Source organism: Gopherus evgoodei, chromosome 3, assembly GCF_007399415.2.
Source record: "Gopherus evgoodei ecotype Sinaloan lineage chromosome 3, rGopEvg1_v1.p, whole genome shotgun sequence".
Classification (NCBI taxonomy): domain Eukaryota; kingdom Metazoa; phylum Chordata; order Testudines; family Testudinidae; genus Gopherus; species Gopherus evgoodei.
This window is the reverse complement of record NC_044324.1, coordinates 223,980,375-224,005,306: the sequence shown is the minus strand read 5'-3', so window position 1 is coordinate 224,005,306 and position 24,932 is coordinate 223,980,375. Positions and strand designations below refer to the sequence as shown.

Below are 24,932 nucleotides of genomic sequence, written 5' to 3'. Positions count from 1 at the left end.
ACAGAAGTGCTCTTCTGTTGGTCTCGTTGTGGTTACACTGGGGGTTTTGCTATCATAGCTCTGTTGGCTGGGGCAGGGGTGGTCCCCATGTTCCTATCGACATACTTATGCTGGTAAAACTTTACAGCGTAGATGAGGCTTTAAAATGGAATCTTACCATCAATGTATCTAACCCAGTACAAAAGGCTGTGTGGAAGCACTCCTACATCGGGACAAACATGGCTGGGTCAGTTAGGTCTTGATCAGGAGACAGTTACGCTCAAGCAAAATCAGCCCATCAAAGTGAAATGAGTGTTCACCCGGGACTGCAGCAATTTAACTAAACCAGTGCAAGCAGTGTGAACGATGCCTCTGCTCCCTGCTCCCACCCATGTTCTCCTTCAGGACTGTCTGGCTCGGGAAGAGGAGAGGATCGCAGAATACTGTCACTCTAATCTCTTTAGAATTGAAGCCACTGATTCCCAGTGGATCTGGGACAGTCCGAATGGGCCTGATCCAAAGCCCATTGACGTCGATGGATGTTGCTTTATTGCCTCCTGTGGGCTTTGGATCAGGCCTTCTCTAGAGCATTGTGTTAGCTTGGCTAAAGAATTGCAATTGTTGGAACTTTTGTGAGGAGAGGGAGGAAGGGAGAAGAAAAAAGAGCAGATTGCTTTATATTGGGGTAGGTGGAACATGCTCCCCCTCTTGCCTCCCACCCCAATCCACTTCTCCCAGTGTTTTCTTGTGATTAAAATGCTATGCTATATTTTTCATGCTGACAAAAGTATCATTAGACTAAACAGTCCAGTCAGTTTATGAATGGCAGTAGATCTCCATTCAGCAGTCAGTCACACTTCCCTGCAATTGTGTGCAGAGACCCTGGGGTTTCAGTGAGGGAAAAGCAGGAGTCAGAAGTCTGGCTTCCACAGCAAGCTGGCGTGGAAAAGCTTGGTGCGTTCCAGGCCTCTGGGTTTCCTCCCGGCAGTTATACATTCCTTCCACCTACGCCTGTGATCAGGGTGTAGTGAGATGCGGGAGCAGAGGCGCCAGGGTGATATATGTATGCTGGAGGCTTTGACCCTCTGGGGAATAGCTGGGGGGGACTGTCCCTGAGAGACACTAGAAAAGGGGATGCAGTTTAGGAGCTACTTAATGCAAGAAATGAGGCCGTCCTGTGTGCGTCACTTTGCCCTGTTTTCTGCCTCTATGTGAGGTGATTCAGGCTTTCAGAGTCAGCTCCTTCCTCGGGACTGACTGACACACTGCTCTGGCAGAGTTGACCTTTGCCTGTATGTTTTGTCTGTCTGTCTGTCTCTCTTGCTGTTTGTGTCTTCTCTCCTTCCCTTCCATCTCCCCCAAATCTGTCTGTCCTCTTCTCCCTCCTGGCTGTCCCCACTTCACATGGTTTTGAAGCAAAGTCCCGTTTTCCTTCTGTGTCAGTGTGGAGGGGGCCCTACACGGGGTGCATTAAAGTCCCTGTTAAAGCCCTGCTTCTGTCATGCTGCCTACAGCAAATCTAGCAGATTTATATAAAAGAAATCCCTGTTGCCCTTCCCCTAATCTGTCCATCCTTGGCATGAGTGCCTCGGGCCCATGGGCTGTGTGTCCTCCAATGACTGGAAACAGGCCTCGTGTCTCGTGGGTGCTGGCATAAATGAACAATGCTCCTGTGATGCTAGGTTTGCTTCTTTAAAACCGATCTCCAGCCGGAGCTCTTCTTCCTGCTCTGCAAGCACAATGGTAGTGAGGGCTCTGCAGGCAGCATGGAGAGCTGCGCCCCGTGGGAGCTGTTCCCGTGGCCCAGAGATAGAACCGTCAACGTGGTGAGGGCTGTGACGGCGGGACGAGGAGCCAGGGTTACAGACTGTTCGGTGGCCTAACGTCTCATTTCCTTGCTTCTTTAGCCTTGTGTCAAGTATGGTGTGTGGGCTGGCGAGGGCAAGCTCGGCTGCTTCTCTACAAAGTTTTTTCTGCCTACATTTCCTTAGTTTTCAATTTTTTAAGCAGAGGATGAGAGCTGGTCGGGGGGGGGGGGCTGTTTGTGAGAGGGGCGTGAGTCTAAGCTGCTGACAGAGAAGACTTTATCCCGAGGCAAAGATTTTATGTGTCTGCTCTGCTGACGTGCTCCTTTTCAGGCCTGATGAATGAAATTAAGGGACATTACCCAGTGTTTATTTAACAAAAGTGAAGATCTCCTCCAAACGAATCCCTCGCCCAGTTTTTGTTAGAAGCCCTGCTTTTCAAAAGAGACAAGCGGACAAAAAATGATGAAGCTGCCACAGACCAAGCTCAACAAGAAATCGATTTGAAACCCTTCCTATAAAAAATGGGTGAAAACCAAAACTGCATAGACAGACAATTCTATCTAGGGCAAATAAGCTGTGACGCTGTGTAGTTTCACAGTGAAAAGCCACCTCCCCAGAAAAAAAACTAGTAATTTCTACCGCTTTTCTCAGGATCTTTCAGATGCAGTTTTAACTGTGGCATCAGCACCCCCAATTTGTACATGATGGGTGGAGAGACAGACACACACCACATGTTTTCTGAGTGCTGGTGGTGCTGGGCGGGTTAGGCCAGCTTCTCCGTTACAGGTTAAGAGGAGAGTCAGATGATGTAGGGCCCAGCTACAGCTGTGTAGAACTCAGGGCGATAGCCTGACCTGTTTGAAGTCCGTGCTACAGCTCCCATTAATTTCAGTGGGGTCACGATTTTGCCCTAGGGTTTTCTTCTTGCAGGAGATTGTACAAACTGGCTTTCAGTGTTGGTGTACGTGAGTTTGCATCCCCTGAGTTTCACTCTTGAGTTCAAACAAACCTAAAGCTAGGATGAACTGCAACTTTCATGGTTTCAGCGCAGAACCATAAGTCAGTCTGGTGCTATTTTAAATAGGCCCCAGGCTTGTGATCCTTTTGATAGGTTTGGGGTAAATTTTTGGAGTCTGTAACAAAATCTGCACTTCTGAATTTTCCTGCAGTTGTTGGGTGATTGTTGGTGTTTTCCCTTTTTATAGGTATCCCCAAATCATTGTAAACAAAATTGTTAACTTCTGACTGGCTAATTATCTCAGCCTCTGAAAAGTAACATTCCAAAGCTGCTGACTTGATTTGCCTGCGGCGAGGACTATGAGAGGAAAGATAGCTAAACAATGATATCACATATGGGTTTGGGTTTTTTTAAACCATTGCAAAAATTTTGGTTACATACATTTGCTCCCTGTTCAGTTCAAGGAAACAGATGCATTTTCTGCTTTTATCAGCAGAAAAGACAGAGGTATAGATGGATTATTATTTAATTAGAATGGAAGTGATCATAAAATGATATATTTCATGATTTTGAGGAAAGGAAGGAGTGAGAGCAGCATAATAAGGACAATGGACTTCAAGAAAGCTGACTTCAGCAAAATCAGAAAAGTGGTAGGTAAGGTCCCCTGGGAAGAAAATCTAAGGGATAAAGGAGTTCAGGAGAGGTGGCAGTTTCTCAGAGAGACAATATTAAAGGCACAATTGCAAGCTAACCTGAAGTGAAGCAAAGGTAGAAAGAATAGTAAGAGGCCAGTATGTTACCATTAGGAGTTCTTTAATGACCTGAGAATCAGAAAGGAATCCTACAAAAAAGGGAAACATGAATGAATTGCTAAGGAGGAGTACAAAAGAACAGCACAAGCATGTAGGGACAAAATCAGGCCAAGGCACGAAGTGAGTTACACCTCGCAAGGGTCATAAAAGGCATGAAGAGGTTCTTGAAATACATTAGGAGTAAGAGAAAGATGAAGGAAAGTGTAGGCCCTCTACTTAGCTGGGAAGGAGAGCTAATGACTGATGATGTCAAGAAGGCTGAAGTGTCTGATTCTTTTGCTTCAGTTATCACTGAAAAGGGCAAGAGTGACCAGACACTCACCACAATTAATGTTAAAAAGGGGAAAGGAATGCAAGCCAAAATAGGGAGAGAACAGATTAAAGAATATTTAGCTGAGTTAGATGTATTCGAGTTCATGGGGCCTGATGAAATTCATCCTAGGGTAGTTTCAGCTGGTTCCTAATCTTGGAACTGTTGGCAACTATCTTGGGAAACTCATGGGGGTGGGTGAGGTCCCAGAGGACTGCAGAAGAGCAAATTTAATACCTAGCTTTAAAAAGGGGAACAAAGCGCACACCTGAAATTATAGACCAATCATCTTAACTTTGATCTCTGGAAAGATAGCAGAACAAATACAGTCATTTTGTGAGCCTAGAGGATTATAAGGTTATAAAGAATTGCCAGTAGGAATTTGTCAAGAACCAATCATGCCAAACCAACCCAATTTCCTTCTTTTGACAGGGTTTTTGGCCTGAGAATAGGGGAGGAGCAGTAGGTATGTTATATTTTGAGTTTAGTAAGGTTTTTGGTGCAGTCCCACAAGCAAACTAGGGAAATATCTAGATGAAATTACTGTGAGGTGGGTGCACAACTAGTTGAAAGAATCAGTGTAGTTATCACTGTTGAACTGGGAGGGCGTATCTGTTGGGGTCCTGCAGGGATCAGTTCTGCATCTGGTATGTAAGACACAGAAGATAATTGTCACACTCTACTCAGCACTGGTGAGGCCCCAGCTGGAGCACTGTGTCCAGTTCTGGGCACCACACTCCAGGAAGGAGGTGGATAAATTGGAGAGAATCCAGTGAAGAGAAACAAAAATGATCAAAGGTTTAGAAAACTTGAGCTCTGAGGAAAGGTTAAAAAAACTGGGTACGTTTAGTCTTGAGAAAAGCGGACTGAGGAGGAACCTGATACCAGCCTTGAAAGATGTTAAGGGCCATTATATAGCAGATGGTGATCAGTTGTTCTCCATGTCTGCTAAAGGTAGGACAAGAAGTAATGGGCTTAATCTGTAGCATCCCAGGACAGGAAACTGGGAAAGTTTAGGTTAGCTACCAGGAAAAACACTCTAACTACTCTGGGAAGTTCAGCTCTGGAACAGGCTTCCAAGGGAGGCTGTGGAATCCCCATCAGTGGAGATTTTTAAGAACCAGTTGGACAAACCTCTGTCAGGGAGGGTCTCTGTTTACTTGGCCCTGCCTCCATGCAGGGGGCTGGACTTGACGGTTTTTTGAGGTCCCTTCCAGCCCCACATTTCTATGATTCTATGAATTTAGTTGCCCTTTCTCATACTTTATCTCTCTCTCTCTCCAATTATGTCAACGACTGTCTTCTGTTTTACTTTAATTGCATGCATGTTTGAACATGATCCGTTTGCTAGTGTGAGATCTCTGAGAACATAGGGATGCTCTGATGCAGACACAATGCATTTTAAAAAACTGCAAGGATGGACGGGACCCAACATGTTTGTGGGGATTGGACTGAGGGGAAAGAGCTGAATAGCTAGTTGTGTGTCCCAGCAACTAGATGTGCCCATATTTGTTATTGCATCTAACAGCAATGGAAGTACAAAATGCTTCTGCTAAAATGACCAGACGTGAAATAGTGTGCTCTATTAACCTTTTAAATAATCAGTGTAGAACATCCGCGTTAACGTTCCCGTTAGATAGACGGGTCAGTGAATGCTTCTCAGAACTACTGTTTCAAGCTGTTTGCTTCTGAGATGTCTAGCAGTAATTCACATTGGGAATGTTTTGTTCTCAGCGTCAAGGGCTGAAAGCTACGAATCTGGAGTGCAACAGGCAGTAGAGGGTGAATTGTCAGTAGGTTCCACAGAAAACACCAGGCTCTGCTTATGTACTCTTTAGCTTCAGTCAATATTTAGTTGTATGCATTATATATTGCTACGTGTATTGTGGTAATGCCTCTGAGGCTCAGTCAGGATCAGACCCTGTTGTCTATATATGTAGCATTGCAATTTTCCTTTGATGTTGGCTTCCTTAGGGAAAAGGTGTGCTAGCCAACGTGTTAACACCCTAGTGTAGACACATCAGATGCTAGTTCTAGCAAGATGCCTGTCCAGGATAAACCCTTGACTCCCCCAGGGCTTACTGTGAGCAGCTAACACATCTGAAAACTCACCTCTGCCTTGTCTGCATTAGGTGTTAACTCCTGTTCACTAGCATATGTTTTAAAACACCCTGTTTTTCCTTAGTGTAGCTGTGGCCCCTGAGAAGAAGAGCTAGTTATCATGCATCAGACTAAGTCCAAGTAGCCTGGTATCTGATGCCCAAGGCAGAGGAAGCCAGTTGGTCCCAGGCTGCGGGTCCCAGACAGTACAGGTCCCCACCCAACGTCTCCTATCGGACACCACGGTAGCTGAGGCTAACCCCCAGGTTATCTCTGAGCGATGGAGGAGGACAGCGTGCTGCTTCTGCACATTGCAGGGTCCCAGCAGAAGTATGAAACAAGGCTTATGAGACTGAACTGAATACTAGCGACCGCCCCAGGTGTCTGACGATAGACCTGATGTGCGTATTCAGCCTCTTTTCCTGTCTCCACTAGGTTAACTTTGAAGAGTTTAAAGAAGGGTTCGTGGCAGTGCTGTCCTCCAACATTGACCTGGGCATTTCCGACGAGGAGAGCAGCTACTTGGAACCAGGTGCTGGGAGACTTTGCAGCTGGTCGTTCGGGTTTTTCCTCTGCTTCTGCTGCCAGTTGAAGGCCTTAACTGCTGGTGCATCTATGAATTGCCAAGACAGAGAGGAAGGATGGTTCAGTGGTTAGGGGTCTGGCCTGGAACGAGAGTCGTGGGTTTGATTCCCTGCTCTGGCACAGTCTCTCTCTGCCTCAGTTCCCTGTCTGTAAGACGGGGCTCACAGCACTGCCCTACCTCTCTGGGGTGCTGAGGATAAATCATTAAATATGGTGAGGTGCTCAGATACCACAATAGGTCCTTCCTAGATCTTAAGGGACCACTGTGATCATCTAGTCTGACCTGCACCTTATTTCTAGTCTGGATTTGTCAATCTTCAATTTCTAGCTAGTGGAGGTTGTTAGACCTCTGTCTTCTAGCTTGAATATCCCTTTTATTATCCAATTTCTGTTCCCCAGGTAGGCACTAGATGATCATGTCACCCCTTCCTTCTGCCTTTGATAAGCCAAGTAGATTGAGCTGCTTGAGTCTTTCACTAAAAGATTGGAAAACATGCCTTATAATGGTTGTCGGGGCTCTCTTCTGAACCCTCTCCAATTTATAAGCATCCTTCTTGAATTAAGGATGCCACAACTGGACACAGCAGCCTAGTTGGGGTTGCACCAGTGCCCAAGACAGAGGCAATGGGGCCAGATCAGTACCTAAGACAGACAGTTTTCTAATTGTTACGCTTTCTGGCAGAGGGGGGATGAGAATTTTGCACCGAGTGACCTGGCAACTTCAGCAAAGTGAGGGCTAGCAACAAAAGGGTTAATTCATGTTTGTTAAATCCCACTCATCACGTCAGTATTGGGCTTTTCCAGACAAATAGCCTCTGTCGGTACCCTGCCACCTGCCCAGGTGATTCCTTTCTGGGATGCGGCAGGGTCTCAGAACATGCACAGCTTTAGGCTGTACGTGTCACATTAGCATGCCCAGCTGTTCCTCGTTTTTTCTTGTCGAGGCAGGACTGGATGCACACCGTGCCATACGCTAGTAAAATGGGCAACGGAACCACGGTGTGTGAGACTGGTGGAGCACAGCAGGACATGAGCTTTGGCACTCTCCCAACCAGCGGATGAGAGCGAGGATTGTTTAGAATGGGGGGAAAGGTTACGTCTAGAAGCGGTGGGCTGGAAGCACGAATCGCTGGGGACAGTTGTCTGGCCTGTGTTAGTCAGACAGGAGGTCAGACTAGATGGTCACATTGGTCCCTTCCAGCCTGGGAATCTCTGGATCACTTAATCTTTCAAACACTGGAATACTCTTGTAATAGGGCTGGGAGAATGGCCTTGGGGGTAGGGCACAGAACTGGGGAGACAGGCTTCAGTTCCCAACTCTGCCCCAAACTTCCTGCATGACCTTGGTCCAGTCACTTAATCTACTCTGTGCCTCACTTCCCCCTCTGACAGGTAGGGACTGTCCTTCCCTCCCTCGCCGAGTGCTGTCCAAATAAAAACCATTGTGAATCTTTCAGGCGCTGCGGTGATGAGGGCTATGTGAGGACCCAGAAAGCTAGAATACTGGAGAACACAAGCACAGCTGAGTCCAGCAGATATCAGCTGCTACAATTTATCTTGCGTATCCTACACTTTGTCTGCCTCTGGTTACACCATATACAGAGGTTTGAGTCTGCTACCTGCTAACATGTGGGCCTTTGACTCAGGCAATAGACGCCTGCATTAAGATCCTGAGGTCCCAGGTTTGGTCCCTGCACATGATGATGTGATCAGGGACACCATTACTCAAAGCTCGTTGTTGCTTAAGTAACAGCTGAAAGGGGGAACTATTTCTCTTTACTTGCTACATGTATGAATCCTAACGGGGGAAAGGGCAGAATGAGTCACTCTTCAGACGGGCCATTCTCTCTGTGTCCTAATAGAGAGCTATTTGGCCTTTAGAGGAAAGCAAGGGAGAAATGCTGTAGTTCCACAGTGAAAGTCACTCTGGCAGGAGCCGTCTGTATTCTCAGTGTGAGCTGCAAGGTCTTTTTTGTTTTATATAAGCAGCAGAGATTGAAAAAGAATTTGTCTAGACGTCTGTGTGTCCCAGACTGAGACTGATTTTTTTTCCCCTCCTAGCTGTCCCAGATGATGTCAAGCCCAAGTATGTGAATGGGGCTAAGTGGTATGGCCGCTGGACAAAGCCAGAGTTGCAAGAAACTGAGGTGGAAACCACCAAGTATTTACAAGATCAGCAAGTTAAAGCCAGTGTGAAAAGTCAGCTGAGACGCTCGGCATCTCTGGAGAGTGTGGAGGTAGGAATGACTCATTCCCCTGCTCCTTGGAGCAGGCTGGCCAGATTTAACTCAGCCTTCTTGCTTGGTTGCAAATAATGTTTAAACAAAAGGCCGCATTCATGGTGGTCTCACCTGTTCTGATGGGTTGCCTGTGGCAATCCTTGAGGAGTGTCGATCTGCATTGGGTCAGCATGGGTTACAAAGCCACTGCTAGAGCGGGTCATAGGAAGAATGCTGCACAGGGGCCAGGCAGAGTTGATACAGGTGCCATTTGGACATTGGCATGGCATTCTGGGGGTCTATTTTGCATGGCAGAGTCTGCGTAGAGTCCCTGCCATTCAGAGCTGGTAGCCAGACGGCAATATCTTACCACTCCAGTTACCCCCGTGGGAAGAGATTCCCCCTTCATACAGTGAATTAAACGGAAGAAAATAAAATTTATTGGGAAAACATTTATCTGATCCATGAAATGTCCCCAGCTGGAAATGTAATGGACAAAGGTCAGGGACATTCCAACTTGGCTGCCTCGCTGCGCCCAACCCCATGTCCATAGAAGTCACTGGGCACCGTAGTGGGGCTCAGGAAGCCTGAGTGCTACTCCTGATACTGGGGGAACAGGTCACTTCCACTCTCCAGCCTCCCTTTTCCCTCTCCTGTCCCTGTAGGATGTCAGCTGTTCAGGGCAGAGGCTGTCTCTTGCTTCCTACTTACTGCAGTGGTGCCCTGAAGGTGCTTCTGTGATACAAATAACCATTAAAGTAAGAGCAGGTCACCTGTAAGAGCTATTAACAGGGATTCTAAGTAAGTTAAACTATCGCACCTAGGACCCGATATGGATGTCATGCTTCAAAACCCATTTAATGCGCAGGAGCTTTGCCCCTCTTTGTGGGACAGGAGGATCGGCCTGGGGTTGAGAATGCAGGTTGTCATTGCTTGTGCTCTCTCCAGGGAGAGCTCTGGTTAATGAAAAGCAGCTGATGAGTCAACTGGATGCATTATTTTTAAAGAAAATAACAGAATCTAAGAAAAGAAATGTAGATTGCTTATATCGTGCTGCTTAGAACATGCTGCTTTATGAGACAACTCTCTCTTAAAATAAAAATACAGGGCAAGGAGAACATGAACAAACTCATCCTTGGATGGAAAACTATTTTGAGAGAAAACAAATGTTACCCTCCCCCATGGCTGAGCTGCCTTGGTGGTCCAAAAATGCAGCTCCATGTCTTGGCCCCAGTCCTGCAGGCTGGCCTGCATGGGTGGATCCCTGCACACAGCGTCCGCCCCCCCGAGCCCTGCTGGGGGCGGACTCAGGGCCCTTCACTTAGTTGTTTTGCTCTGGTGTCTGATTTCCTTTTAGAAGAATGGTTTTGTTCTTTGTTGTTGCATTCTTCACGTCCCACTGTTACATCTGTTGTTTTTGTAAGTTGCCTTAACGGTCTTTTTTTTTTTTTTTAACGTAAAAAAATTGATCAGCAGAGACTGGCTTGTGTGTAGGGAAAAAATGATTGAAGACTTTACAAAAAGCATTTGTCGAACACTACATTCTTTTAAAGTGGCCCCGTATGTTCCCTTGGTCTTACCCCACGGGAAGCAAGTGACCAGTCATTTCTGAGCCCAGTGATTAGGTGCTGTAGGACCCAGATTCAAGTCCCAGCTCTGTTGCAGACTCCTGGTGTCTTGGGCCAGTCACTTAGCCTCTCTGTGCCTCAGTTCCCATCCATACAAGGGGGATTGTCGCCTGCCCAGGATGATGAGGATAAAGACATTAAAGGCTGGATGCTGTAGTGACGGGGGCATATAAGCACCTAGGGAAGAGAGATGAAATAGGGCTAGCTATTCAGAGAGCTGGCGCTGAGCCCTTCTGAAAATCATGTGTATCTTTAATGTCTCTTGAAATGGGCACCCTATAATTGAGGGTCCCATAATTACTAGTTGCTCTTGATAATCTTGTCCAGAGGTTGTAGAACTGGTCAGTATAATGCCCTTTAATGCAAAACAGTGAGTTAATAACCTGGTCTTTCATTGGTGAATGTGTAGGGTTGTGGAGCTGTGATGTTACAGATAAATTATCATAAAGACTTTGCATATTAAATGTACAGCTAAAAATAATAGATGAACGATCACTTTGGATTTGATAATAGCACTTTTAAAAGGTTAACAGTCTCTGATGACCTATGTTAGCCCATTTCACTTACCCTAAATCACAAACCATTTTTCCACCCACCAGAATTTCTCTATGATACTTAATCCTGTTCGCACGTTGTTTCTGCAGAGCCTTAAATCAGATGAAGAAGCGCAAAGTGCTAAAGAATCACAGAATGAAATGTTAGCGGCACAAGGTAGAAAATCAGTGCTCCTCTGTGTAAAATGCTTTGGGGTTAACAGGCTTTCTGATTGTTTATGGCTCAGATCCTTTGTGACTGGAAACCCAGTTCCCCCACCTGAAGAGGGGGGAGGGATAGCTCAGTGGTTTGAGCATTGTCCTGCTAAACCCAGGGTTGCGAGTGCAATCCTTGAGGGGGCCAATTAGGGATCTGGGGCAAAATCAGTACTTGGTCCTGCTAGTGAAGGCACGGGGCTGGACTCAATGACCTTTCAGGGTCCCTTCCAGTCCTGTGAGATAAGTATATCTCCACCTCCATATATATTTAAGAGCTGACCCTGCGTTTGATTCCCATCCCCCAGGAGGATCTGTTGGGGGGGGTCCTTTTTGCAGCATTGGTTTAGAAAACACCAACATCATACTTTGCTTGTAGACACAACTCTGTTCGAGATGATGCTGTGGTGATCTGAAGTGCAGTGAGCTTTGACAGGCTTCAGTTCTTCCTACAGCTGCTGTATTAATCTTCCAAAAATATCCAAGATGAACTCCTGCTATTTAATTAGGGAGCCCGGAACCGATGAAAAATGAAGCGCTCTCTCTCTAATTAAGACTACGACTACCTTTCTAGTCTAATCCAAAATTTAATCCCAATCACTTTTTAGCTTCGATATCTTTGGTGCTCCCAACGATGCATATGATTTGTGGCCAGAGAATTTTCTTTGGCAAAGTTTGGAGTTGAATCAGAAGCATCTGATTTAAGATTCCTGATAAGAAATTCTTAGGTTTTAAAAATAAATGCAATAAACACACCTGATCTTTAGAATACAGGATCCTATGGATGCAGCTTTTCTTTGCCAAAAATTGAGGCGTTAAAATAGAGCCATGGGACAGTACTTAGAGGGCCTCATTCATCTCATTGGCGGCAGGGGAGAGACTCTCGTTGAGTTCGGTTGGAGTTGAGTCAGGCCTGTAGTGAGCTCTTCCTGGTGGGCCCCACATGCTCATTAGGGACATTAGTTTCTCTCTGTTAGTATAACTGATGCGTGGTTAATAATTTTAGGCCAAATGGGCACCTGGAATCCTGACCTATTTGACAGCCCCCGGCGGACAGCCAGCCCTTGCTTTGACATGATGGAGGGTCAGATTCGGGGCATCTGGGAAGAACTGGATGTAGGGAACACCGGGTACCTCAGCAAATGCGAGCTGGCGACGGTCTGTAAGAATATTGGGCTGAAAGAGCTGGAGCAGGAGGTGAGTTGGGGGCGGCATGGAAACGAGCCCATTGGGAAGGCAACCTGGTTAGTAAAAGCACATCATCAGGATAAAGGGCTTTCAAAAATAAATCGTGAAGTCTCCAGACGCTTGCAGATATGCTTCAAGAATAGAGCCAGATTCGTAGCTGGTGTCAGTTGGTGCAGCCCCATTCACCTCAGCGGAGCTGTCTTGACTAGCTCAGGATCTGGTCTGTAATATTTATGAAGCAATTAACAGTATCCTCTTTAAACACAGAACCTAAATTCAGTACTGATTTCTACCAGCCATGTGACTCAAAGGGCTTGTCTACTCACACAATGCTGCAGTGATGCAGCTGCACCAGGATATCACTTTAGCGAAGATACTACTAACTGCTGGGAGAACGTCTCTCTTTGGTGTAGGTAATCCACCTCCGCGAGAGACGGCAGCTCTGTTGACAGGATTTTTCACACTCCTGAGCGATGTAGTTATGCTAATGTAAGTTTGTGGTGTGTACTTGGCCTGACATTTCTGCATAATCTGATCCATTTACATCTGTGGGAAAAGACTATTTTATTAGCCAATTAACAATGCACCTTCTCCTCAGTTTGGCCCCAGTCCTGCAGTGTGCTCCACACAGGCAGACCCCTGCATGCACATAGACACCTGTGATGACAATACCACATTGTCACAAATTCCTCTCTCTCCGGGGTATATAAACTAATGTATGACATGGAGTCAGCCTATAGTTGTCCTAGCCCAGTGGCTACATGGGGATGTAGGGATTGTGGTGTAGCTAAAACTCTGGAAGTCAGGAAATCTAGATTCTAGTCTTAGGCCATGTCTACATCTAAAATTTTGCAGCGCTGGTTGTTACAGCTGTATTAGTACAGCTGTATAGGGCCAGCGCTGCAGAGTGGCCACACTTACAGCAACCAGCGCTGCAAGTGGTGTTAGATGTGGCCACACTGCAGCGCTGTTGGGCGGCTTCAAGGGGGGTTCGGGGAACGCGAGAGCAAACCGGGAAAGGAGACCAGCTTCGCCGCGGTTTGCTCTCGCGTTCCCCGAACCACCGTGCAAACAGCAGGGAAGGAGACCTGCTTGCTCGGGGGTTCGGGGAACGAGAGAGCAAACCGGGAAAGGAGACCAGCTTCGCCGCGGTTTGCTCTCGCGTTCCCCGAACCACCCTGCAAACCGCAGGGAAGGAGACCTGCTTGCTCGGGGAACGAGAGAGCAAACCGGGAAAGGAGACCAGCTTCGCCGCGGTTTGCTCTCGCGTTCCCCGAACCACCCTGCAAACCGCAGGGAAGGAGACCTGCTTGCTCGGGGGTTCGGGGAACGAGAGAGCAAACCGGGAAAGGAGACCAGCTTCGCCGCGGTTTGCTCTCGCGTTCCCCGAACCACCCTGCAAACCTCAGGGAAGGAGACCTGCTTGCTCGGGGGTTCGGGGAATGAGAGAGCAAACCGGGAAAGGAGACCAGCTTCGCCGCGGTTTGCTCTCGCGTTCCCCGAACCACCCTGCAAACTGCAGGGAAGGAGACCTGCTTGCTCGGGGGTTCGGGGAACGAGAGAGCAAACCGGGAAAGGAGATCAGCTTCGCCGCGGTTTGCTCTCGCGTTCCCCGAACCACCCTGCAAACCTCAGGGAAGGAGACCTGCTTGCTCAGGGGTTCGGGGAACGCGAGAGCAAACCAGGAAAGGAGACCAGCTTCGCCGCGGTTTGCTCTCGCGTTCCCCGAACCACCGTGCAAACCGCAGGGAAGGAGACCTGCTTGCTCGGGGAACGAGAGAGCAAACCGGGAAAGGAGACCAGCTTCGCCGCGGTTTGCTCTCACGTTCCCCGAACCACCCTGCAAACCTCAGGGAAGGAGACCTGCTTGCTCGGGGGTTCGGGGAACGAGAGAGCAAACCGGGAAAGGAGACCAGCTTCGCCGCGGTTTGCTCTCGCATTCTCCGAACCACCCTGCAAACCGCAGGGAAGGAGACCTGCTTGCTCGGGGTTCGGGGAATGCGAGAGCAAGCCGGGGAAGGAGACCAGCTTGATTACCAGAGGCTTCCTCAGGTATGCTGGGATACCTGCTTATTCCACGGAGGTCAAGAAAAGCGCTGGTAAGTGTCTATACTTGATTACCAGCGCTGGATCACCAGCGCTGGATCCTCTACACCCGAGACAAAACGGGAGTACGGCCAGCGCTGCAAACAGGGAGTTGCAGCGCTGGTGGTGCCCTGCAGATGTGTACACCTCCTAAGTTGCAGCGCTGTAACTCCCTCACCAGCGCTGCAACTTTCTGATGTAGACAAGCCCTTAGTTCTGTTAAGTAGCTGGTTTGCAGAGCTGAGCTCGCATTCCCCAAGTGCATTTGTAAATACAATGTGATGACCTGTGTCTGGTGTGTATTGTTTTTATCCCTATTCCTCCCTAATTGGAGTAACAGATGTGGATTGCGTGTATCTACATGGAGTCACTGCACGCCTTTGTATTTACTGCAGTGTCTCTTTTGGTGTGGTGGGGTGGAAGGGTTAATTCTGGCTTACTGTAGATTCTGTTCCTTGTGTAAGAACAATAGGGAATGGTTTTTTTTGTTGTTTTTTGAAAAAGATCTTGATTTCCAGTGAGTGCGTCTGGGATCTTGCATGTGGCTGATGTGTCTGCTGACTTTTTCCCAACGGTTTTCTGCAGGAACTGGAAGATTTATTTCGTAGGCTGGACAGAGATGGAGATGGCAGAGTGAGCTTTCAGGAGTTCGAACTTGGCTTGTCCAGCCACGGGCCTGTTTCTTTTCCTGTTTCTTCCACGCCTTTCAAACAGCTCAGGCAGCCTCCGGATCACCAGGTGAGTCCGTGGCAGGACTCCCAAGAGTCCTGGATAACTCCCAATGTAGGGCTTGGCTAAGAGCCTGGGAGCCAGTGGAAAGACTCCCATTGACTTCCATGGGGTCTGGATCAGGCACATTCCAGTGCCTGACAAAACACAGTGTTCCGCATCAGATGCTTTCTGAGCAGAGTTCCAAGGAAAGCTCAGCTACCAGTGTAGATGGATTTGCCCCTCTCCCCGGCAAAGAAGGGCTGCTCTGCCTGATGTTTTACTGCTTACAGCCCCTCCTGGTCCCTGGGAAGCAGAGCTAGCCAGAGCTGTGTGCGCTCCAGCCACACCCCTTCCCATTCTGGCTGTGCCCTCACTCGGATGTCCCCTGCTGACACATCCCTGTGCTGTGGGCTGGGAGTGGGGCTGGCACAGCGCCCTTATGCCAGTTCTGCACCAGCTGGGGCAGCCCTTGGCGAGGGTGCATTCTGAGGGTGGGGGCTTTTAGGCCTCTTACGCTACCAGACTCATGTCATGAGGTCTGAGTGTAACAGCCTCAACCTCCTGAGCGTCAGGACAGATTGTGTCCAGCCTGATGATGACGGTAAAGGTGGCGCCTGGTACCCTCTCCACTCCCCACCTTTTGTGCACCAACCCGGGCAGAGCACAGTTCCCGCTGTGCAGCCCCACATGTCTAACTAGATCCCTGTCCTGAAGGGCATGCCCTGAAACACACACGCTGCACAGCGTGGCAGGGCTAGCGCTGGAGTTGGAACGTCGCTCCTGAGTGTCTGGACTCTGTGTGAGTATTAACTGTGCAGTCTGCATATTTCAATAACGCTGTTCTCCTACCTGTCATGTGAGCAGTCTGTGAGCTGAGGGAGCCACATGTCAATTATGGCCTAGTTAAATCAGTGGGTGGCTGGTACAGTCTCTCTCACACGCACAGTCTCGCTTCTCCTCGCACACCCATGGTTTCACTGCTGTGAAAAGAGTCTGGATTTTCAAGTAGTTTGTGCTGTCAAGCTTTGTTCCCAGCTGCTACAGAGGCTGGTCCTGGGCCTATTAATGCAGCTTTTGTTTAGCATGGAAGAGGCTCTTCGCAGTTGGTGGGTTTTGCTGATTGTTCGGCCCTGCAAAGATGTCTAAGGGCTAGTCTACACTGGCCGGGGCAGCGCTTTAACGTGGCTTGTGTAGTCGAGGCAGGGTGCTGGGAGAGAACTCTCCCAGCTCTCGAAAAAAACCCACCTCCACGAGGGGCGCAGGTGTTTTTTCCACTCCCCTGAGTGAGAAAGTTGCAGTGCTGTAAAGTGCCAGTGTAGACAAGCCCTAATTCTGCCTTCTGCAGTGGAGGGCAGGGTGGGACGAGGGCATGACTCACTCAGCAGGAGTTAGGTGATAAAAGAGAGGTGTCTTGGGGGAAGAGAATCACTCGTCTGTCTCCCATCAGAAGCGCATGGAAACCTTTCCAATCTCCCCGGTGTATCTGACGTGGTCCAAACTTTGCCCCTTACAGAGGAGCAAGTGCTGAGCATGAAGGATACAGGCTGTTTTGGTTTACGTTCTGCTCCACTTGCTCAAACCCTGCCTCCCTGTCTGTGCTGCTTTTTGAGCAATGTAGTGTCCTGTTGCCTCCTTGCTGCTGGAGTCCTTTCCTTGCTGCCAGGAATTTGGGCCGCTTTCCCCACTGCCTTTGCTCTGCCAGAGCCTTTCCCTGACTCCTGTAGCTCTCCACTGCAGCATGGATGCAGCCTGCATTTCACTGTGGCAGGTAGCTACCCAGACACTACATGGCAGTGCCAATGGTGCGTAGTGTAGACACAGCCTACTAGCCTGCGGAGACCCCGGATATGTACTCGAGTTGCTAGGCCATGCTGAAGTCTCTGCCAGTGCATATTTGTGCTGTTGTTACCGTATCCCTGCCTGTGCTGCAGTCACATCGTCACTTCCAAGGTAGATACGTGCTGAGAGGCTCATCTAGCTGCCTCCTGTCTGACTGGAGAGAGAAGGGATACCCTATACCACTGGAATGAAGAAATATTACTCCAATTATAATGTTAGCTTCAGGACTATGGGCCGTTCTGCCCTTGCATTGACTCTCGATATGTCTACAGCGCAATCCAAGATGTGATTGCAGCATCTGTAGACACTACCGCACTAGCCTTGATCTAGCTAATTCGAATAACAATAGCAGTGAAGCCGCGGCAGCGTGGACTAGCTGTTTGAGTACGTAGCCAGGGTGCCTGGCATGGTGTCAGGGCCCATGCTGCAATTCACTGCTGTTTGAACTAGATCAGGTATGTCTCCATGTGCTACAGGCATAAACTCCTGGGGAGAGCATCTCGCTAGTGCATGGAAATAGGCTTAGTCAATGTTTTCTTACTATAACAGCAATAAATATTTGACACTTGGTGCTTTTCATTCTCAAGGATCCCCAAGTGCTCACAAAGTAACCATAGCACTAAAATGCAGCTACTTCTAGGGTGAAGACAATCAACTGGCCCACTACATAACAGTGGGAGAAGAGTCAAGGAGACCAGAGGAAACCATTACTCTTTCCAAATGGGCCATGAGATCTTTTGGCTGAGGATTTCGCTGGGGATTTGAGGCGACTGTCCGAGGAGTGTGGCACTACTCAACACAGGTGCCAACTTTTGTTGGCGCTGGTGGGTGCTTGTGCTCCCCCTGCCCCAATTCTGCCCCCTCCCTGCCTCTATTGGACCCCTCCCCAAATCCCCACCCCGCCCCCGCTTCTTCCCCAAGGGTGTTGCGTTCCTCCACTTCCTCCCCCCTCCGTCCCAGGCTTGCCGCGTGAAACCGTTGTTTTGCGACGCAAGCACTGGGAGGAAGTGGGGAGAAGCAGGACGCAGTGGCCACTCGGGAGGAGGCGGAGTGGAGGCAGAGGTGAGCTGGGGCAGGGGGCGGGTTGGGGAGCTGCCAGTGGGTGCTCCTCACCCATCAATTTTTCCCCTTGGGTGCTCCAGCCCCGGAGCACCCACGGAGTCGGCACCTGTGCTACTCAACATGAGTAAGGGTATCAGAATCTGGCCCTAAGTGTGCCCTTTTAGCCACACTTTTTTTAGCTTACCCCAAGATGTTCCTGGCTCTGCAGAGATGTCCTGGCTATCAGAATCTGGTCCTTGGAGTAAATTGCACTGAGCTTAATTTGTCTGCCTCACATGTGCAGGGGGCTGGGTTGACCCATCAGGATCTGAACCTAGTTTTGGGGTTGTTTCATCTCTCCCACTTTATCTAGCGACTGACACTTCCAGAGTGCTCTGCCAAACGGACACAACTGATTGTGGTGTAGGCTGGTATCGTGGTGCTCTGCTGCCTCTTGGGAACTGATACACACAGCAAAGGGCCAGTTTCAAAAGTGGCCTTTAATTTTGCAGGGTTGGGTGCCCAGCTTCAGACCCCTCCAGGTGACTTCCAAGAGGTGTGGAGCAGCCCCAGCTCTCCCTGAGTTCAGTGGGACCTGCCGAGCATCCGCAGCGCCAAAAGTCAGGCTCCTGGTGTCCGAAGCTGAGCATTCAGAACTCAGCGAACCCAGAATTGGAGGGCGTTGGTGAGAAGTTGAGCCTAGGTGGTTTGCCCAAGATTCCATATCAATGTCACAGAAGCACCGGGATTGGAACTCGGGGCTTCCTGGCTCTGAGCACCTAGATCCTGCTGCTTCTCAGCTCAGAGGGTTTTCATCTTCTCCAGTATTTATTACATGCCAAGAGTCTGTTTGCAGGACTGAAGCATGTGTTCTCGATGCCTCAAAATGCCTTGCTTGGCTGACTTATCTCAGTTGATTTCCAGGCTTCCGAGGAGAATGGGCTTAGAATTGCTACTCCGCCGTTACTGTCCAGCTACACGTGTCTGCATCCCTTCTCCTGCATTGACGACGGCAGCGGCTTTGCAAGTCCTGCGCATGTCCTCTCTATCTGGGCCCAGGAAGGAGTTGAAAACTGCAAGGAGATTCTCAAGGTTTTACACGTTACTTTATTGATTGATTTTAGAATTGCTTTTCTGGTGTTACTGCAAGCCCTCTGGCTTCCTGCTTATGGGGAATGGAGGGGGGTGGCAGATGCCAGATTTGCATTGGGGATTTCTATCATCTGTAGCCAAGGGGTAAATATTGGAGCGCCTCCTTACGATGAGCTGCCAGCCTCGGAACCGAGGGGCACCGTCTGTACTCAGGGGCATATACCACTTGTTGAGATGTAATTCCTTGTTCTCGGTCCTATATCACTATCCCTGTCGCACTCCAACAGAGAGGCAAGTTATTCAGCGTGAAACATTACCACAGGAGTCACTGCTATTGGTGTCTCTTGTCTTGTACTTAGATTGTCAGCATCTTGGGACATGGACTGTCGCTTTGTTTTGTGTTTGTACAGCACTTGGTGCAAGGGGTCCTGGTCCATGCCCGTGGCTTCTAGCCACAAGCACCAGACAAATAATGTAGTAGCAGGAATAAAAATGTGCAAAGCTCTCTTTTCTGTTCCCTTGTCCAGTTGCTCATGATTTGCTGAAATGTGGGCAGACATTGTCCGGTTTTAGGACTGTCTGTTGTGGGCTGTGATCTGTTCTGCACTGCATATTTCTTGTGTTTCCTTTAGCGACCTGACGGTGGTTGGGGTTGTGAACGACAGCAACCTCCTGCTGCTGATCATGTTTTGAATAAACGTCAGCCTTTGTCGGGTTCGTGATGTGGAGGCCAGGTCCCGGCGTCTACAGGGCTGGCTTCATGAGCCAGTGATCTAGTGCACAGCAAATGCTACTCAGTAAATGTTCTCTGTCAGACTGCTCTGCGGTATCTGCTGTGTGCACGTAGGAGAGAAAGGGTGGCTCAGTGGTTAGTGTGCTAACCCAGGACTTGAGAGAGTTGATTCCCTTCTATCCTGCAGACTCTGTGTGTGACCCAGGGCAAGTCACTTAGCGTCTCTGCTCCCCGTCGGAAGTGCTATTCAGGTTACGAGGTGCTCAGATGCTCCGGGTAATGTGGGGGAAGTGGGCAGTTGTGTACCTGAGAGAGAGAGAGAACTTCAGGGGGCTGTTCCTGGGTTTTTGCAGAGCCTGGATTTCAGCCTGGAGGAGAAAGTGAGCCTGGTGGAGCTGGCCGTGGCCTTTGACAACGAGCTGATGGATTTCAAGAGTGGAGTCCAGCATGCAGCCTTTGCTTCCTACAAACACGAGCTGCACTACCTAGAGTAAGGCGGCTGCTCTTCCCTGTCCTGCTTGGCGGGAGGTCTCTGTACTAGAGCCGACAAAGGCTCTTCTTTGTTTTGGTCTCTGGCGAGGTGAGACGTGTGCTGGACGTAACTGTATGTGGGCACTCGTGCGCTCCCCTGTGGGGATGCTTCTCTCCGGATGCCGAGAAGCCTGTTGTTGTGCTGTCAGCATCATCTGCCTGTCCTTGCAGGGCCCAGGTGGAACAGGTCTCCAGGGAGCGAGACAAGGCAAGGCTGGACTTGGAGAAGGCAGAGAAACGAAACCTGCAGCTCGTTAAGGAAGTGGATGATCATCACGTGGCCATGGAGCACCACCACGAGAGCAAACTCAAGTATGGGAGAGCAACCTGGGTACAATGTCTCCTGTGGATTGCTACGCAGACAGCCAGACTCTCTGCTGATGTGAACCGGGTGCAGCTCTGCTGATCCACTCACTTCAGCGGAGCGTTGCCTGTTTACACCAAGTGTGGGTCTGGTGCTCACTGATTTCAGCATTAGCAAGTAATGTGCATGTCTTGCGGTATGCATGGTGTGCAGCCCCATTGGGAAGTCTTGCGCTGCCAGTAGGCTATGAAGATTTGAATACGTTCTTAGCAATGTGACTGATATTGACCAAAAACTCACAGGAGTTTGAGCACTTCCCCTTTATAGACTTTAAGGCCAGAAGGGACAATCATGATCATCTAGTCTGACTTCCTGCGTATTGCAGGCCACAGAACCTCACCCATGCGCTCCTGTAATAGACCCATAACCTCTGGCTGAGTTACTGATGCCCTCAATTCATGTTTTAAAGACTTCAAGTTACAGAGAATCCACCATTTACTTTAGTTTAAACCTGCAAGTGACCCATGTCCTATGGTGCAGAGGAAGGTGAAAAAAACCCAGGGTCTCTGCCAATGTGACCAGAGGGAAAATTCCTTCCCGACCCCAAATATGGTGATCAGTGACCCTGAGCAGGTGGCTGAGACCCAGCAGCCAGACACCTTTGGTATTTGAAGGGAAATGTAGGTATATTAACTCCTGTACCAGAGTGAGTTCCCTGTCTGAGGAGGAGCAGAAGTGATGCTCTAATAACGCTTTAATTGTTTGGTTGGTTTTTTTTAAACTTGAAAATAAAATTCGACTTATTTTCTCATTGTCCATGTAGCTAGCCATTTTCTTCCTGTCCTATTTTTTTATTTATATATTTATTAGTGTGTGTGTGTGTGTGTGTGTCTGTGTGTGTGTGTGTGTGTGTGTGCACACCACAGCCCCGACACACCCTGCCCAGAGCTCTCTCTCTCTCGTGTTTCGGAGATGGTTATTCACGGATGAGAGCAGGGGGAGGTGGCCATTTGAGATACAAGATGCGGGTTTGGAGAAGGGGCTGGTTTAGGGCTCAGGGATCAGTTCCCAGCTCTGTCCCACACTCCGTGTGCCCTGGGATGATTCTCTGTTTCAGAAGAGACGCTTTAGTCCAACCAAAATTATTGGGTTCAGTGTCAGGTAACTGAGTGAGGGTCTCTGGCCTGTGCACTACAGGACGTCAGACTAGATGACTTAATTGTCCCTTCTGGCCTTAAAATCTATGACAGTGCTGAGGGTGGGACTTGCCACAGCACCTACGTGACTTGGGAGCATGAGTACATTGAAAGCCTAAGAGAATTATGCTCCCATGTCATGTAAGAGCCTTTGAAAAATCTCAGTGTTCAGTCCCTTGGCCATAGTGGCTTTCTTCTGGACACTGAGCAGCGACGCTTGTCTCTTGCAGAGATATGGAGCAAGACTATCAAGGGAAGCTGAGCATTATTAAATCTGATGTGGAGACAGAGAGAGCACTGCTCTTGCAACAAGTGACTGATCAGCATACCAAACTGGAGGTGGACATAAAACTCCTCCAAGGCGAAAAGACCAGCCTGAGGGAGAAGCTGATGTTAGCAGTACAGGTGAAGCAATTGCCCTGGGGATCCTGCTGCTGCAAGGGGGTGCCAGATGGGCAGCCTGTGCTGTTCCTGCTGGATTAGCCGCAGAGACCAGGAGCCAGTCTAACATGGAAAACCCTCCAGTCTGAGCTCAGTCTTTTTGCTGGCGCTTGGGGAACTGTAACCTTGTTGAATAGGACAGGGAGGTAGAAACGCACACACAGCAACCAGCTCATATCACCTAGAAACAAACCCTTCCCCCTGAAACAGAACACTGCACGCACACACCTCCCTCCTGGGGAGAGAACGAGATGGGTGAGCCACACGTGACAGACATTCTCCATGTATAAGAACCCATAGAGAACAGACTAGGGTTTAAAAGCAGAAAATCATGTGGCAGCTATGTCGGAAGGGTTGAGGGAAAACTGGGCTTTATAATGAAGGCTACATTTTAGTCATGGGTATTTTTAGTAAAAGTCATGGACAGGCCACGGGCTGTAAACAAAAATTAACGGGCTCGTGACCTGTCCATGACTTTTACTAAAAATACCTGCCCTGACTGAAATGTGGGGGGCGAGGGTGGACTGGGGGCAGACTGGGGGTGCCGTGGGTGCTGATGGAGGTGGCCAGGGACCCCTGCTGGTGCTGGCGGCACAGCGTGCAGCCCTGGACCCCCCCGGTGCTGGGGGCAAGGGAGACCAGGCCGTGGCATGTGGGCAGCGTGTGGTGTGGAGACCCCCCACCCTCTGCTGCCCAGGAGCTGCAGGGAGGCCATGGCAGTGGGAGCCGGGGAGCCCCACACCCCAAAGTAAGTGCCCCCCCATACTCCCCAACCCCCTGCCCCTAGCTCTAAGTCCCCTCCCACACACTCAAACAGCTGCTGCTGGCCCAGGGGCTGCCTGGTTCGGGCAGCCCCTGGGCCAGCACTAACCACCTCAGAAATCGCAGAGGTCACGGAATCTGTGACCTTCGTGACAGACTCGCAGCCTTATTTATAACAGGGTGCTGGCTTCAGCCTTAATTCTGCACTGGGTGCCCCCGTTCTGCAATACAGACCACGACTATTGCTGATCATGACATTCCGACTCTGATAGACGATGTTTAACATTCTCATCACCCTCCTGCTTGTCATGCATTTGGTGAAGAGACCCAGCTTTATAGACTCATAGACTCATAGACTCATAGACTCTAGGACTGGAAGGGACCTCGAGAGGTCATCGAGTCCAGTCCCCTGCCCTCATGGCAGGACCAAATACTGTCTAAACCATCCCTAATAGACATTTATCTAACCTACTCTTAAATATCTCCAGCGATGGAGATTCTACAACTTCCCTAGGCAATCTATTCCAGTGTTTAACTACCCTGACAGTTAGGAACTTTTTCCTAATGTCTAACCTAAATCTCCCTTGCTGCAGTTTAAGCCCATTGCTTCTTGTTCTATCATTGGAGGCTAAGGTGAACAAGTTTTCTCCCTCCTCCTGATGACACCCTTTTAGATACCTGAAAACTGATATCAGGTCCCCTCTCAGTCTTCTCTTTTCCAAACTAAATAAACCCAATTCCTTCAGCCTTCCTTCATAGGTCATGTTCTCAAGACCTTTAATCATTCTTGTTGCTCTTCTCTGGACCCTCTCCAATTTCTCCACATCTTTCTTGAAATGCGGTGCCCAGAACTGGACACAATACTCCAGTTGAGGCCTAACCAGCGCAGAGTAAAGCGGAAGAATGACTTCTCGTGTCTTGTTTACAACACACCTGTTAATGCATCCCAGAATCATGTTTGCTTTTTTTTGCAACAGTATCACACTGTTGACTCATATTAAGCTTGTGGTCCACTATGACCCCTAGATCTCTTTCTGCCATACTCCTTCCTAGACAGTCTCTTCCCATTCTGTATGTGTGAAACTGATTGTTCCTTCCTAAGTGGAGCACTTTGCATTTATCTTTATTGAACTTCATCCTGTTTACCTCAGACCATTTCTCCAATTTGTCCAGATCATTTTGAATTTTGACCCTGTCCTCCAGAGCAGTTGCAATCCCTCCCAGTTTGGTATCGTCCGCAAACTTAATAAGCGTACTTTCTATGCCAACATCTAAATCGTTGATGAAGATATTGAACAGAACCGGTCCCAAAACAGACCCCTGCGGAACCCCACTTGTTATACCTTTCCAGCAGGATTGGGAGCCATTAACAACTACTCTCTGAGTACGGTTATCCAGCCAGTTATGCACCCACCTTATAGTAGCCCCATCTAAATTGTACTTTCCTAGCTTATCTATAAGAATATCATGCGAAACTGTATCAAATGCCTTACTAAAGTCTAGGTATATCACATCCACCGCTTCTCCCTTATCCACAAGGCTCGTTATCCTATCAAAGAACGTTATCAGATTAGTTTGACACGATTTGTTCTTTACAAATCCATGCTGGCTATTCCCTATCACCTTACCACCTTCCAAGTGTTTGCAGATGATTTCTTTGATTACCTGCTCCATTATCTTCCCTGGCACAGAAGTTAAACTAACTGGTCTGTAGTTTCCTGGGTTGTTTTTATTTCCCTTTTTATAGATGGGCACTATATTTGCCCCCTTCCAGTCTTCTGGAATCTCCCCCGTCTCCCATGATTTCCCAAAGATAATAGCTAGAGGCTCAGATACCTCCTCTATTAATTCCTTGAGTATT

At 48.8% G+C, this 24,932-nt stretch overlaps 1 protein-coding gene across 1 annotated transcript in view; it reads left to right on the top strand.

The window, feature by feature from the left end:
* Positions 1–24,932, top strand: part of NINL (ninein like) — a 51,453-nt gene that overhangs the window by 1,212 nt on the left and 25,309 nt on the right. The window contains 9 exon segments of the mRNA XM_030558291.1: positions 6,403–6,499; positions 8,614–8,789; positions 11,044–11,110; positions 12,155–12,345; positions 15,007–15,159; positions 18,937–19,104; positions 20,191–20,327; positions 20,540–20,680; positions 22,099–22,273. Of these exon segments, the coding sequence (XP_030414151.1) occupies positions 6,403–6,499; positions 8,614–8,789; positions 11,044–11,110; positions 12,155–12,345; positions 15,007–15,159; positions 18,937–19,104; positions 20,191–20,327; positions 20,540–20,680; positions 22,099–22,273 (1,305 nt within the window).